This window comes from Ursus americanus, chromosome 3 (genome assembly GCF_024610735.1).
Source record: "Ursus americanus isolate L20-20 chromosome 3, mUrsAme1.1.p, whole genome shotgun sequence".
Taxonomy (NCBI): domain Eukaryota; kingdom Metazoa; phylum Chordata; class Mammalia; order Carnivora; family Ursidae; genus Ursus; species Ursus americanus.
In genome coordinates this window covers 51,852,697-51,867,962 of record NC_142129.1, presented here as the reverse complement: position 1 = coordinate 51,867,962, position 15,266 = coordinate 51,852,697, and the positions used below count along the sequence as shown (strand labels likewise).

The window sequence follows — 15,266 nt, the reverse complement described above, 5'->3', positions numbered from 1 at the left end:
GAACAGGCCCAAGGTCTGATCTGCCTTTTTTCTCCCTGTGTTTGTGAATGACAGTGTGAATGCTGACATCAGTAGGACCCCAGCTTTGCAGGCTCTATGCAAACATCTTGGTTCAGATCAAGCAGCACACATTTTGGGAGCCGTTGCTGGGTCCCAGGATTGTGTGGGGCACGTGGGGATTCAAAGGGAAATTGACTTGTCTCTCACTCTGGCACGCACACAGGGCTCTCGCATGCACTGTCCCTTTCACAGTCACAGCTGCCTGGTGGCGAAGATGTTGCTAATTACCTTGTTTGACAATTGAGAGCAGTAGGCGTAAGAGAAGTTCAGGGATTTGCCCAGAGTAGAAATGTGGGTGCAAATCTCCTGGCACACATCCAGTCACTGCTGTCGTCGTCGTCTTCACCATGATCTTCACCGGTAGTTATCACTTGAGTGCCAACTATGTTCCAGGCGTCGTAGTCAGCACTTTACAAGCATTTTACTGTGGTTCGCATACAACCCTGTGGGGTGGGGGCAGGGGCAGATTAACCCCCATTTATGATGCACAGAAACGGCAGCTGCATCAGGTAGAAACTTTCACTAGTTTGCCCAACTCTTAAATGTCTGAGCCTGATCTCAACCTGATGGTCCAGCCTCAGAGGCCACACTGTTAAGCCTTTTTCTGACCCTCAAGTCAGCCCCCCCTGGATGGGAGGCAAGACAACACAGGTGGTTCCTCAAAGAGCAATGGGTGGGCCCTGTTTGCAAGAACTCGGATAGGGGTAAGGGGGTCCCCTGGGGGATGGAGTCATCCACGAGGGCTTTGGAGTGGACAAGCCTTATTTGGGAGGGACGGAAGGGGTCTCGGGCCCGATGTGTTTGGGGGGGGGGGCGTGGAGAAGAGCCTGGGCCGACCTGGGTGCTGGATCCAGGCAGTGGGGCTGGGAGAAGGCAAGCCGGGGTCAAACGGCAGAGCGGGGCATAGAGAGGCCGCTGAATGGACACCGTGGACCCTTACTGTGCCTCCTCCTTACCCTACAGGAGGCAGTAGCCGGCCTGCTACTCAGAAGCAGGCCCCGCCACAGTGATCCCAGGGGCTTTATTTGGTCATTTATGGCCGGCACTCATCTCGGGTAGGACTGTGGAGTCAGCAGCGGGCACAGGACAGGGAAAGGGCGGGGGCTCCTTTCCGGCCCCCTCCCCCTGCCTTTTCCCTTCCAGCTTGAGGCGCAGCCGGGGTCAACTGAATACAAAGGAGCATGAACAGTTCTTATTTCCCACATCACCCAAGTCACTTCCGTAAAAAAAACCCCAAAGCAAAACAAAACCAATTCGCTCCAGCCATCACAGATCTGCACCAGCTTTCTTAGCAGCCGGTGGCTGGAAGGGACGGGAAAGGTCTCCTAGCACAGCCCTCCTCTAAGGAGTGAGTTGGTTTCAGATCTGTCTGCGTGTCTCTGGCGGGGAGGAGCTCATTACCCTGAGGCGATTCTGGCGGCCTGGGCGCCCCCAGTCAGGGGTCTCCACCCCAGTCAGCTGTGCGTTATCTGTAGGGCTTTAAGATTTTACACTTTGAAAGTAGCAAATAAGCCTCACATATGTATTTAGCAATTATTTAGTAGGAATCAATCCCCTCTCCCCCTAGAATACCCGTTTAAAGAGGGCACCAAATCATTCGTCTCCTGGGGCCTCTGCCCGATCTCTTGGGCCCTGGTAAGCTAAGCAGAGGCCAGAAGGTAAAGCGCTCATGTGCAACTGGGCTCTAGTTCTATAGCCTGGAGGCTCTGTTGAAGGTTCTGAGCTGCACAGAGGCAGGGTCACATCTGTGTTTCAGGAAACAAAATTTTTGAGGGCAGTTTGGAGATGATAGGGGGGGGAAATTCATGGGCCTGCCCATGGTCAGGGAAGGACACAGGTAGAAGATTACTGTAACAACTGAAGGACTAGACAGCCAGGGCCTGAGCTCAGTCAGGGGGATGGGATGGGGATGCTGGTGGAGAAGGTGATAAGCAGGGGGTGTCGGAGTGGGGAGGCAAGATGGTCCCCACACTGTGGACTTGGCCTGGTGGTGGCATCACCGTATGAGATTCTCCCATAGAAAGGGACTTGAGTTAGGAGATACCAGAGACCACCCGTTGTCACAAAACTTGGGAAAGATCTTGCCCTTGCCTTAGGTCTCCCACGTGGGCTAACTGCTTTTGACACTTGAATCTTTTCTTTTTCTTTTTTTCTTTTCCTTTTCTTTTCTTTCCTCTCTTTCTTTCTCTTTCTCCCCCTCCCTCCCTTCCTTTCTAAGATATGTTTATTTGAGCAAGAAAGAGAGCAGGAGAATGAGGGGCAGACGGAAAGAATCACAAGCAGACTCCTCGCTGAGTGCAGAGTCCGACACGGGGCTCGATCTCATGACCCTGAGATCACTACCTGAGCTGAAATCAGGTCGGACGCTTCACCGACTGTACCACCCAGGTGCCCCAAGACTTTAATCTTTCTGCTGCACTGTATTTGGTTTTGTTTTCGTCAAGACTATAAGAACAAGTGGTCAACTGTGGGGATTTTTCTCAGAACGCGATTATTTTCACTCAAGTTCTAACTAGAAATTACAGCCTCTAACCACAAACAGACAACATGGGAACCTCCAAATGCCTGTGAGCAGGAACGGGGCTTTCGGGGAGCAGTGCTCAGTGCCACTTTCCAGGGTACATCTCAGACAAGCAAGGCTCCCAGCCTGGGACTGCCTATGGGTCTCCCTGGGAGAAGTTCAGTGAGGAATGCCTGGCTTTTCCACCCTCCCCACTTCCAGGTCTAAAACCCGGGAATGTCCGAAACAGCCCAAGGTATCAGGAGCAAGTCCACAACACGTAGACGTGTTCTTCTCCTCCTACTAGGGGAAAACGCCCAGGCGCACTGAGAAGATCTGTAATGTGGTACCGTTTCAGCAGGAAATAAATGGTGAGGTGGTGTGGCTGGCCAACAGGGAAAGGCTTGGGAGAGTTCCCCCCCTTCCCTGCCCTGCTTTCACCCTGGACTGCAAGAGCCATGCAAGGAGGACCCCCAGGTTGGGGTGAAGTGGACTCAGGGGTGGCCGCAGAGCTTACCATGGGACTGCCGTGGTGAGGAATGAAATGACGCTGTGGCAGAAACGCCCTGAAAAGTAACCATAGGGTACCTGAACCCACCCCCTGGAAGGCGTCCCCACCAGCCCGGGGCGGGGGGCGCAGGCATGAGGAGCCACAGTAGGGCTGTGGAGTAGGTCATGTTCCTCCTGCGCAAACATCATGTCACCGTAAGAAACAAAACGGAGAGCTGCAACTGGACCCAGCTCTGAGTGTGGCTGGAGGAGGGACCTCAGCTCACCATCCCGGGAGCCAAGTGCATCTACTCGGGACCGCACGCTTCTGCACAGTACGGCTGTCTTGCTTGTTGGGTGTGCCTTTCTCGTGCTGGGAGAGGATGCTGGCTGCTTCTGCCAACCAAGACGTAATTGTGCTGCCTTCCGGAACAGGAATACTCTACTAAAGAATATTAGCAGGTCTAAAGCTTAGGAACCTTGTTTCTTTAGCAGTGAATGGAAAGCAAATACAAAGGCGGCCTCAGAGAAGAACCAAGCCTGCCTTGGAGCTCTCCAGTCTTGAAATACGATTTTGTAGTTAGAGCACCAGGGCCAAGACCAGAAAGTTCATTCCGAAGTTTGCTAACCTGAACAGGAGCCTTGTTCATCTTCCCAGTACGGGCAATTCCAATGACGAGACTCTCCCAACTATCCAGAGCAATGGGAATTTCGCTTTGTTTCCTTCTGAGGCTGCAGCCTGGGGTTTCCATTCTCCTTCCTTCTCCTGCCTTGCTCCAGACCCCAGGCCTACCCTCCCGGATGAAGTGATTATGGATGAGGACGACGGCGCTAGGACCCAGTGGTCTTCCTCTCTCTGCTTCCGAGTCCCCTCAGAGGCAAGGCACCCCTGCTCTCACCTCTCACTTTCCCTTGGCACCCAGAAGGGCCACTTCTGGGTGATGAGAGTCCAAGAAGATCATCTTCTGGTCTTCTTTACCTTTTCCCGTATGAAGACAAGGCCTCTGCATGGCAGTGTGACAACAGGTAGTTTCGTTCATGAGGGGCTCTGCAAAGCCAGGACTATTGCCCACACGCGGACTGCGGGAAAGGACAGTTTATCAAGAAAGAGGTGCCCCGGGCGACTTTATCAGCTTAGGCTAAATTCTGCTGAGGTAACAAATCACCCCCAAACCTCAGTGGCTTCTAATGCTGAGGTTTTATGTTTCACTCAAATGACATGTCCTTCCCAGGCTGGAGACCCAGGCGGCTGGAGACACGTCTTCCTGGAACATGGGAGAGCTCGTGGCAGAAGGGACCTGGCGGGCATGGCCACCTTGTCAAGCTCTGGTTTACAGGCTGCACAGACCACTTCGCCCCATTCTTCACTGGACACGGCAGGACATCTGGCCGCTCCTGAGTTCAACATGGCAAGATACATAATCTTCTCACAGGAAGGAATGACCACATGCCAAAGCTTGACGTCGGTGAGCAGGAAGTATGATCATCCCGTAAGAAGCGGAAGAGATTTGAACGATAATATGGCCGAGTCTTCCCACCGCCCCAGAGCACGGCATCACCCCTGTGCTGCACCGTCCCACCCGCGGCTCTGGCGCCGGCGGGGCCTGGAGCTTCCCTCGGTATCTGGGCTGATGAGGAAGGGAGAGGTCCTGATCCCACTTGAGTGCGGTGACTGTGGTGACAGCATACGAGAATACTGATGTCATTTCCCACACAGGGTCTTAGGTCCCCGACCAGTGATGCAGGCTTCAGTGGCCACCTGGGAACCTTTCCACCTACTTGTCGCCCTCTCAGTGAGCAAATGATTTCTGGGTTCCAAACGGCGAGCATAATATGCTTCCAGGACACAGGTTACAGAGCCCACAGACGCAGCAAGAAGCTAGGAGGCACGGATAGTATCTTTTAACATAATCTTATATTTGGAAAAGCAGTTTTTAAAAAACACTCGAAAATACAAGATAAGGTAACAGTGACTTATATAAGTTTTCACCTTATATTGCTTGGCAACTTTTTACATATAAATTATTGCTTACTAGCTTCGATAAATACACAGCACACTCATATATACAGAAGCAGAAAGCACAACAGAAGGAGAAAGAAAATACTGTTAATGGCAATTCTGGTAATTCCACAAATGTTTCATATTTACCAGCTCTTATAATGGTGGAAAACTACGAAGTGTAGTCCCTGAGAAGTTAGGTAGACACCCTGATTGCGGGTTTTCTATCTTCTAATTGTTAATGCAAGCTGACAATGTCACAGCAATCCTAAGTAATGGTACATTGAAAGGCGAGAGTCCTTGCCCCAGGGCATCAATTTCATCCCAGTATTTAGTAACCGTGTAATACGAATAAATAGGCTATGCAAATAAATATTACTCTGCTAAAAAACGTTTAGTATATACGGCTTTGCTTTATACAGTAAGTAGTACAATTTCATCTAACTTTTTGGCAATTTTTAAAAACTTTTCTTCCACCTACCAGTTTTAAGCATGACGGCCCACTCATTAATAAGTAGGCTGAAATTTTAAGGACATGTCTTTGAAGCATTTAAAAGAAACCCCACATGAGACAACTGCAATGGACCTGATCTTCCCCCATTTTAATGTTTTTGCCTAATTTCCGAGAAGCTTGGATTAGCTGTGCCATTTCAGAATGCGAGGTCTGGGATCTGTGCTGTATGTGACGGCCGTAACAGGACAGTGGCAGTGGGATTGGGGCCATGGTGAAGCCCAGCTCCAAGGACCAGAAATCACCAACTACTCCCTCTTTCATTCAACCGTCTCTCTCTACTCAGAGGCTAGTCTACATGGCACAACACCTTTCCCCTACCAACGGGGAGGCCTCGCTTTTTGCTTTGTCCTCATCCTTGTGAATTCAATGTATGCTCCGCCCAGCTTGCTTGTGGACAAGGGTCTAGGAAAATGTCTTTATTCAAACATCATTAATGATACTAACATAAAGTGAATGTAGGTCATAATAATTGTACAGATTATAACAAGAAGTGAACTTAAAACACCGTAGCCTCTGGAGCATCTGCAAATATGTAGGGAGAAAGTTTTCAGAAATGTTGCAGTTGTGCCCGCAGGAACCTGTCCTGTGCTAACTTCTAAGCAGGGCTGCTTTGCTGGAATGCTGAGGAATCCACAGGCCCACAGGACCGTCCGGGGTTGTGTGGAAGCAGCCAGAACCCACTGAGAAGTGCTCATGTGCCACTTGCTGAGGAAAGTGGCAGATGACAGGAGGTTTTCAGAGCAAATGGAGAGCTTATGCAACCACAAAAATCTAAGACCTGGGAAGGTGCTTCGACATCTTAGCCTGCCCTTCCAGCCAGAACAAAATGTATTCCAAAGAGGTGTGGGTAAATATTTGGAAAGGGAATACAGCCCATCCCTCTTCACAGGGGGCCTCCCTGTGGGACAGCCCCGCTTCCTCACGGCAAGTTTCATGCTGAGCTAAATCTGGTTCCCACGGTCCCGCCTCCAATTCCTGAGCTACAGATTTAAGTCTTTACAGGGCTTCGGAGACTGCTGAGCTGCTGAGGCTTGGGAAATCTGAGACAGTTGTTAAATTTCAGAAAGACTTGGAAATTCTGACATTCAGAAGACAGGGACGAAAAAGCAAATGTAAACTACACAAAACCCTTCCCATTGCTGGCCTGAGAGTCATGTGACCACGGCTGGAGGGAACTGTGGGCAAGCATCACAAGCTCCCCGGCCTGGGTCTACCCACACCAGGTGGAATACTGACGACACCATCGAAAGGTGTTCAACCATGATGTATGTGTGGACTCATCTGGCTGTGTACGTATCTGAATTGGGATCTAAGCAGCAGGAGCTATGCTGAAATCATTCTCCATGAAAAATGAGGCCTCAAGAGGTAATGTTCTGGTTGGAGCAATGGAGATCTAATGTGAAATGAGCTAATGGTAAAATGTGGAGACAACGTCAAAATGGCCTGACATGAGCAGAATGGCCAAATGGTCCTCCCTAGCGTAGAGAAAAGGCAGGAACACAGGCCTTTGTGCTAAGCCTCTGCTATCCCCAATAGCTGCCGAGGGGAGAGCTTTCCCCTTGACCAGCCGTGAGAGGAGCCAGTTTTCCCTGGTTCCACCTGCTCTTGTCTCCTCCAGGGTCTCAGTCCATTACCCGGTAGCCTGAGCCTGTCTTTGGGTGGCCCAGCCCTAGATGGTGCCTTTCTCTAATAACCCTGTTAGTTTTTAGGACTCCAGTTTCTACATGCGGGGACAGATGGAGTCTCTTTGAAAGTCCTACCAAAAATTTTCTCCACGTGGTTCCTCCCGTGGATCTCGCAAGCTCGGTGTGGTTCCCATGCCTGGGAAACAGCGCTGCTAACACGGTATGAGCAAGCATCGGGCACATCTCTGTCATAAGGTGTGGATGGGACAGCAGGAAGCAGTTCTGTGCAGGCACCTGAGGGATGAACGGGCAGGAGCGCGGAGAATTCACATGCGTGGAAAATGAAGGTTGAGGACATGAAGCAGGGCCCTTGTATTTTAGCAACGTGACAAGCACCTGGCCGGCAGTGGTGGCTTTCACTCCTGTATCCCACAGGCTTTTGTTGTTCACTGGAAGCTCAAGGGAAATCCTCTAACTGGTTCTTCAGAATAACAAGAGATTTTAACTAGAGGAGCCAAAATAGGAATAAAAATAGACTAAAAGACTCTGAGACTTTGTGGGGGGAAAAGACAAATTACGGAAAGGCTCCGGCCTTGGTTAGGAGGTGGACTGCAGAATTCTAAGTGTCCAGCATCAATCAGACATTTGGGTATCTGGGGGTGCTTACTTGCCGTAAGACGGGCAGTCACTAGTCACTACCGTGCTCTTGTCTCGAAAGTGCTAAGTGCTTGCCACATCGATCCCACTTAACCTCCCTGTGTTAGCCGTTACCATTCTGTACTGGGGGCGGAGGAGCCTGCTGGAGGCCAGGGCATCATCAGGCACAAGAAGGCAGACTTTTGGGACTCTGTTTCCTCTAAATCATTACTGAGCGCCTACCCTCTATCAGGCACTGTGCTTTTTAAAAAAGAAATGCGAATCTTCTTGCATATGTGAAGAACATCCCCGGAAATTAAACAGTGAGGCCATTTCTTACAGATGACTACGACTTTTCCTTATTGGCAAAGCAATGCAGCCTATGGCTGCAAATCAGTTGTGCAGAAACGCATTTCCCCTGCAAGCCTACATTGATAAGTGATTGTGGATGCAAAGAAATGCATGCCTTGACATTTCCCTTTTGGAAATCAGAGCACAGATGCCAGCTGCTGGTTCTAACTTCCTAGACACAAGTGGCTTTTGGTGATGTCACAGTTTGTACTGACAGCGGCCACTCCTTTTCCCTGGAAATCTAGAGACGCCGTCACTTCTTCAGGTGTTCGAATGAGCTGCTGCTTTGACAGCCTATAAATGGTAATCTACCACCAGGCGAAGGAAAACTCCTGTTTCATGCACACTTGGACTGACATATTTGGTCACTAGGACAAGACATGCTCTCGTCTTGACACTGGCACATCTCAAGATCAAAACTGGGTCGGATCAACAATGCGGTCGTAAGAAACCAGACTTTTGCATTTCAAGAATGCTTCTGCCTCTTGTTCTGCCTTCTCGTTCTGAGAGCGGCTTGGAGAGGCCTCTCCCCATCTCTGGTGGCTGCCATCACTTCCTGAACACGCTCTGCTTGGCTTTCCCGTGTGCAAGGTCTTACGCTGATAAAACTCAGCAACTTCTTTTCTCACAGGAAGGCAACGCGCTCAGCACCGACATGCCCACAGCTCCAAGTGCTGCGGCGACAGGACGGCGAGGCGGTGGGATGGGGGCTCACGCCCGAGGCTCGATCCTGTGCGACAGCTCAAACAGGGCCTGCTGGCTGTCAATGACATACAGGTGAGTCACGTAGGCTTTTAACTCTTGGTGCTCCTTTGGAGACACGTCACCTCCTGTTTTTTTGGAGGAAAAAAAAAGACAGTCAATGTCCTGAGAGCAGAAACGCTCTTTCTAAATACCAGTAAAACCTCACGTCGAGGCTTAGAGCACATCTAGCAGGCAGACTCCCAAGCCAGTGTGTCGGAAGGGAGATCGGTACCCTCACGGCACAGATGCTTGTCCAGCTCAGACTCGGTCCTCAGGTCAGGTCACTAGACTGGCAAGCTCCGTGTTCCACTAACATTCCTAGAGCATGCATCACCTAACGTTATCCAGTATTTAGTGACTGTGTCAGCAGCCCCCCTGCAGAATGGCAAGCAGCAGAGACACACAGCAGGACTGGCGCCCAGGCCATGTGGCTCCCGAGTCCACGTCCACGGTCCCATGTCACAGCAACTGCCTGCCTCAGTGGCTTTCCCTGGCCCTTCTAGCTCGGTCTGCAATCGTCAGAAATCACTGCTCATTGGCTCACTGCACGGACACAATAGTTTGTTTGTGTTTAGATGGTGTAGAATTTTTTGGCACCCTTACTTTTTGGAAAAACTAAAAAAAATGGAGGAACTATTTGAATGAACAGGTATCACAGAACGGAACCTGAGATATGCTTAACAGGCAAAGCAAGCTCCAGAAGTACGTGGATGGGCTAATGTCTACCCAGCAAAGGAGGAGGCAAGGGGGTTTTCCACTCCCAAACCCAGGGCTGTTAAAACCCTGAAGGGCCGCCAGAAGCGTGAGGGCCCTGTGAACACGTACGTGCCACACTGGCAAAGGCTCTGATAAGGAGCCCGAGATAAAGCGGCCCGGACAATGGGGCAAGCCCACTTCCCAGAGTTAAAAACAAACACAATCCAAAGAAAAATCCCCAAAACCTCAAGGCACCGGGAGCCTGACTAAACCGTTACAGAGAGACAATGGCCACGTGAGAGAGATGGTGACATCACATCCTCCGGCTTCACGGAATCTCGGACGGGAGCAGCAACGTCTGGCTTGGGGAGAAGGGGCCCGCAGGAGGCTACGCATTTTAATGCAGCTTTTTTTTTTCTCTTGGTGAGATGCATTTTTTCCTCCTCTGTGACAAATGTGTTTTATCATCTAAGGCTCGTATGTCATGGTAGCTTGTCATTCTTAAGGTTTAACGGCAAACAAGGCTTCCTGGTTTCGAAAAGTCGAAACGCAAGGAGTTAAAGTTTTTACCATTCCACTTGTCTGGAAGTGACCAAAGAGTTGTGTTATTCCAGAACACCTTCTCTGGGAGACACTGAGAGACTGCTTTTGGTTTAGTAAATATTGGTTTGGAAAACACAGTGGTACAAAGTAATGTTGCTGTTAATTTTTTGACCTTGAGATGGCAGAAGAATGAAGGGCTCCAGCCACGACAAGTGACACTTACCTGGCACTCTATAATTTTTACGTGGCTTAACAGTATTTGTTTTATCCCCATTGCTGACATGGGTTTACTATGCCTATATAAATTGTCAAAATTGATTCCACTAATTCAGTCCCAAACCCAATTTTTAAAGATACGTAAATACTGAACACAAAGAGTTATGCTTTGTGCTGTGCAGACCTACTCCCTGGCGATGGGAGGTTCAAGACAGGGTCGAGGCCACCAAGCCAGTATAACCCTCCTGCCCACATTTGCAGAGTCTCTCGGTCAGTGAGACTGAGGTCTCAGAATGAGCTGAGTGCCCATCAATACTTGGGAGGCAAAGGAGGATGAAAGGAATATGAACCCAACCCTTGGCAACATTATGCTTGTATTTGAATGAATCTCCACGACAGTGTTATTATCACCGTTTCTACGGTAAGTGCGTCTACTGAGTACTTCGTGGAGAATTACCTAAGCACCTATCAGGTGGTAGTAACTGATGTGAGTATTTAAAACCTTAGGTCCTGTATTTGTAACTCTCCCTTTCAAACAGCAACTTGGTAATTCACACAGAATTTCCGTTGCTTTGTAGGGGACAATACTGCCAGCCAAGACCAGCTGGGACAGAAAGAAAATTCTTCAGAATATGCACTTACCCTTAGGAAGGAGGACTTTGATCTTTCTACTTTATGTGTACTTCTGTAGTATTGAGAAAATTACTTTATAATGAGGATATTTTACTTAAAGCTTTATTTAGTGGTCAGCTTGGATTGATTTATAATTATTGAATTTAACTTTCCAATTTTTTTTATCACTCTTCTTATCTATAGACTCTGCACAAGGCAAAGAAACGAGGCTGGGTCAGGAGGTCACAGGCTCCGTCTGAACAGTGGCTGAACGCGTCACCTCTCCGAGGCTCTACTTTCTGCTCCGCGTTAATGATCGCCACGCACTGATCACCAGTATCGGTGTCAGGATGCCAGTGCCCGTGTGAATGCTCCCTGAACTCAACAAAGTGGATTTCCTTCCTTCCTGCAGTGTTTTAATGCTGTTTAAACAGAGTGTAAATTATGCTTGAGGTTTGAAAAGGGAACACATATCCCTACATACATTCATCTCAGTGGGGAGTCCACAAAAGGGCTCAGAAAAATACATTTTCAGTGAAAGGCAGCTCCAGACAGGAAGTTTTTGTTGGAGAGGAGTAAAGATTCTGGAAGGCTGCTTCAGAAACTTTTACAAACTTTGTTCCTATTCCAGGAAGGCTCCAAGCAAGGAGTTTAGGGACAGGGTCACCCCTGATAAACCCACTGGTATTTCTGAGCCAAGGGACAACCAAACAGACTTTCTGGGTCAGGGGTGCCTTGGGGAGCCTCTGATCCTCTAAAGTCACCCTGTACGGGGGACACCTGCTGCCGAGAGAGGATAAAAGGCTGCCGTATCTTGTCTTCCTCCGCATCCCACACAGGCAGTGACAAAATGAAAAGAGAATACGGCACCTGCATATTACACGTTATAATCTGTTTCAGCACATTCCCACCAAACACTGTGACGGGCTTACAGTCTGTGCCCAGGGGCGGTAAGCTGACATCCCGTGCCGGACTTCAGTACTCACCAAACTGATTAGCCCTGCAGTGTCTCAGCGTTCGGACAGTGTCGGCAATCATGTGCTGCAAGGTAGAGGAGGAAACGTATCAATGGAAGGGTCACTTAGGGTGCTGCTGGGTAGTGGTGCCTGCCGGGATGGATTTTACACCCTGGGGTGCAAACGAAGAGCTGTATTTGGAACTGGTCTTAACTTTAACAGAAAATACTGAGCTTGGATGACGAAGGGCTATATTAAGTCTTCATCTGCAGAAACAGTGCTCCCAACCCTGGCTGCACAGAGTGTAACTGAGCCCTGGGTTTCCACATGCCATGGACTCTAACAGCCCATTGTTTACACGGTGTTAAGAAATCCAGCACCCCCACCCTGTCTACCTGTCCGAATCTGCCTAGGCTTTTCACTTCCGGGGATGTTTTGCCTGCTCTCCGTGAAGCCTTTCTGAGATTTCCCTTCCGAATCTGGGCGGCTCCTTGGGAGAATATAGATTGGCCTGGTGGTCGGCACTTCTCGGGATCTTTGTGCCTCCTCTAGGCCGGGTGCCACTAGAGGGCTCTGCATGCCCAGCACCTGTCCTACGTCACACAGTGACTCCCGCGTTCTTGCTGCACGCCGGTAGGAATACCGGTGGCATCAAAGACTCAAGTATCTCACATCAAGACAGTAAAAGAAATAGTCACAAAAGGCAAACATTTTCTAAAACACCAATATCATTATAGAGACTGTTCTCCATTTATGATTTACATTCCTTCCTACGGTCTTCAGGATTTTGCTTTTATTTCTTTCTTTGAAGTTCTCACTGATCTGCAGGCAGAAGTCTTCTTGACCTTATGGCTGCCTTTGACCAGGTCCCATGAGCTCACACTCGGGTACCTCCAACAGCCTTCTAGCTCTCTCGTGTTTAGTGTTCCACCATGAAGGAGAAAGACGGCATTTAGGACAACACCATTCTGCACTACTGTTCCTCTCCTCCGGTTGCTAGAATCATCTCTGAACACTGTTGCTATCATGTTCTAGTCCTCTGGAAAATCCACAGTGACTTTCTAATTTGCTTCCTCTCAAAATCCAAACATCATCCTATTATTCAAGAATCAACATTATTATTATCTGGTCCTCCAAACTTCCCCAAGCGTGTCATCATCCTTCCCGCCCTGCCTCTACACACCACGCAAAGGCTCGTCCATATACAGCAAGCTCTCAAAGAATTATTGCTAAAAGAATAACATTAGTACAAATTTTTTTTTACTTAATATCTGTCAAAACTATAGAAACTTTATTTGTGAACATGACCTACTTATTAAATTGTTCTCCACTGTATTTCTAATTTATTTCTACTCAATAGTGGAAAATTAAATAGGACAGTGATTAGAGCAGTAGCTCAGGCTGCCTCTGTAAAGGAAATGAGACGTGACTCATGTCTGTGAGTGTATTGTTACATTTCCTTCCCCAAAGTTGACTGCTATTCCTAGGGCAGGGCTCTCATTCTAAGCGATGGTGTCACACTGATTTCTATCGTGTGCCATTCGTGTGGCTCATGGGACCCCCGGGTGGATGTGAGGCTGAGTACTGAGAGCTGCAGTGAGAACCTCAGTCCTGGTCCTCATCTTCGGCTTTCCTGAAGCGGGAAGGAGGAAGAGGAGGGAGAGATGATAAAGGATGATGCTCTCGACACGGAGGAGTCGAGAAGAAAAACAGAAAGCGGGGCGCCTGGGTGGCACAGCGGTTAAGCGTCTGCCTTCGGCTCAGGGCGTGATCCCGGCGTTATGGGATCGAGCCCCACATCAGGCTCCTCCGCTATGAGCCTGCTTCTTCCTCTCCCACTCCCCCTGCTTGTGTTCCCTCTCTCGCTGGCTGTCTCTATCTCTGTCAAATAAATAAATAAAATCTTTAAAAAAAAAGAAAGAAAAAGAGAAAGTGTCTGCTTCTTCATTATTGAATAGTTCAGTGCTGAAGCGGTTAGAGCTGCTGAGACAGCAGAGGGCACGACGGACATCTCGTTAGACCCAAAGCGCGCTTCTGGGCCTTCGCGTCGTCGGACTTAATGTGTTGGCCTGAATCAGCCAGATAAAGAGAATACACTGCATTATTTGCTAGCCGGCTTAAGCTAATATCCATCGGGAGGAATTGGCTTCTCACCAGTTAATTCCGTTAGGTTCTACTGGTTCATTATTGTGAAAGATGATCCTGTTTTAGCTTAAGCGAAACACTGTTCCTTGCTAAGAAACATTCCTTCAAAATACTGACGCCATTGGGAAATTCAGTTTCCTTCCCCAGCATCCAAGTAGAACACAGGCTGTGTATACTGCAAATAGATTTCTGTCCTTTGAGAAACTGTGATTCACGCTGTCTTCTCGTGCAAGGAGGGGGCCAGCAGGAGGCCGGCTGCATCTTCAGTGCCGTCTACTGAGGCCCAGGAACTCCCCGATACCACGGAATCTGCTCTCTTTAGCAGTGATGCGCCAGCCGCCCCTGGTGGATGGATGTGGGAGCCAAGGCCCACTCTCTGCATGGATACCTGCATTTTTTAATTTTTTATTTTTTTTGGTGGGCAGCTGAGCAAAGTTTATTGAGCGATAGTTCAAGCTCCTGAAGAGGGAGGGGACCCAGGGGGCTGCCCTATACCTGTATGTGTCTTCTAGCTGTCTTTTTTTCATGACGTTCTCTTCAGGAATTTAAAATTTAAAAGAGAGGGGCGGCTGGGCAGCTCTGTCAGTGAAGTGTCTGCCTTCGGCTCAGGTCAAGATCCCAGGGTCCTGGGATTGAGCCCCACATCGGGCTCCCGGCTCAGCAGGGAGCCTGCTTCTCCCTCTGCCTGCTGCTACCCCTGCTTGTGCTCTCTCCCTCTCTCTGTCAAATAAATAAAATCTAAAAAAAGGAGAGGGCACAAACCTATCATCCTCCAGTGATTAAAATGGAGTTATGACAAGATATCCCAAGATGTTTGTCTCCCAGATTCTAGGTGCTCGGGTTTTCAAGTTGTATGGCAACGGTTCTCTGCCGCCTCACCCTCTGTGTGGAGAGTTAACCTGACGATAAGAGCAGGGCACTTATGAGACAAAGGTCAGATGCCAAACCTCACTTGGACTCATCAGTTTGTACTGCTCTTTGGTCGTGGTCTGCAACCCCCGCCTCCCTCAACCTACTCTCTCTCACTGGCCTGACCTCATCTCACAGGGAATTGGGGGTCAGTTCCTGAAAGAGTTCACAGAAACCCATTATCATTGCTGAAAAGGTCACTCAAAGGTCAGGATCTCTAGACAGGGGTCACTGGTATCATCTCTAACTATGAAGGACAGACTCATCTATG

General features: G+C 49.1%; 1 protein-coding gene across 10 annotated transcripts in view; it reads right to left on the bottom strand.

The window, feature by feature from the left end:
• Positions 1 to 4,945: 4,945 nt before the first annotated feature.
• The window catches only part of RAPGEF5 (Rap guanine nucleotide exchange factor 5), a 328,587-nt gene continuing 318,266 nt past the window's right edge, over positions 4,946 to 15,266 (bottom strand). For all 10 annotated transcript variants that reach the window (XM_087860981.1, XM_087860984.1, XM_087860979.1 and 7 more), the window contains 2 exons: positions 11,972 to 12,026; positions 4,946 to 9,004 (listed from right to left, as the gene is read on the bottom strand). In XM_087860981.1, coding sequence (XP_087717107.1) covers positions 8,886 to 9,004; positions 11,972 to 12,026 — 174 coding nt within the window. In that variant the 3' untranslated portion in view covers positions 4,946 to 8,885. The remainder of the gene's footprint in view (positions 9,005 to 11,971; positions 12,027 to 15,266) is intronic.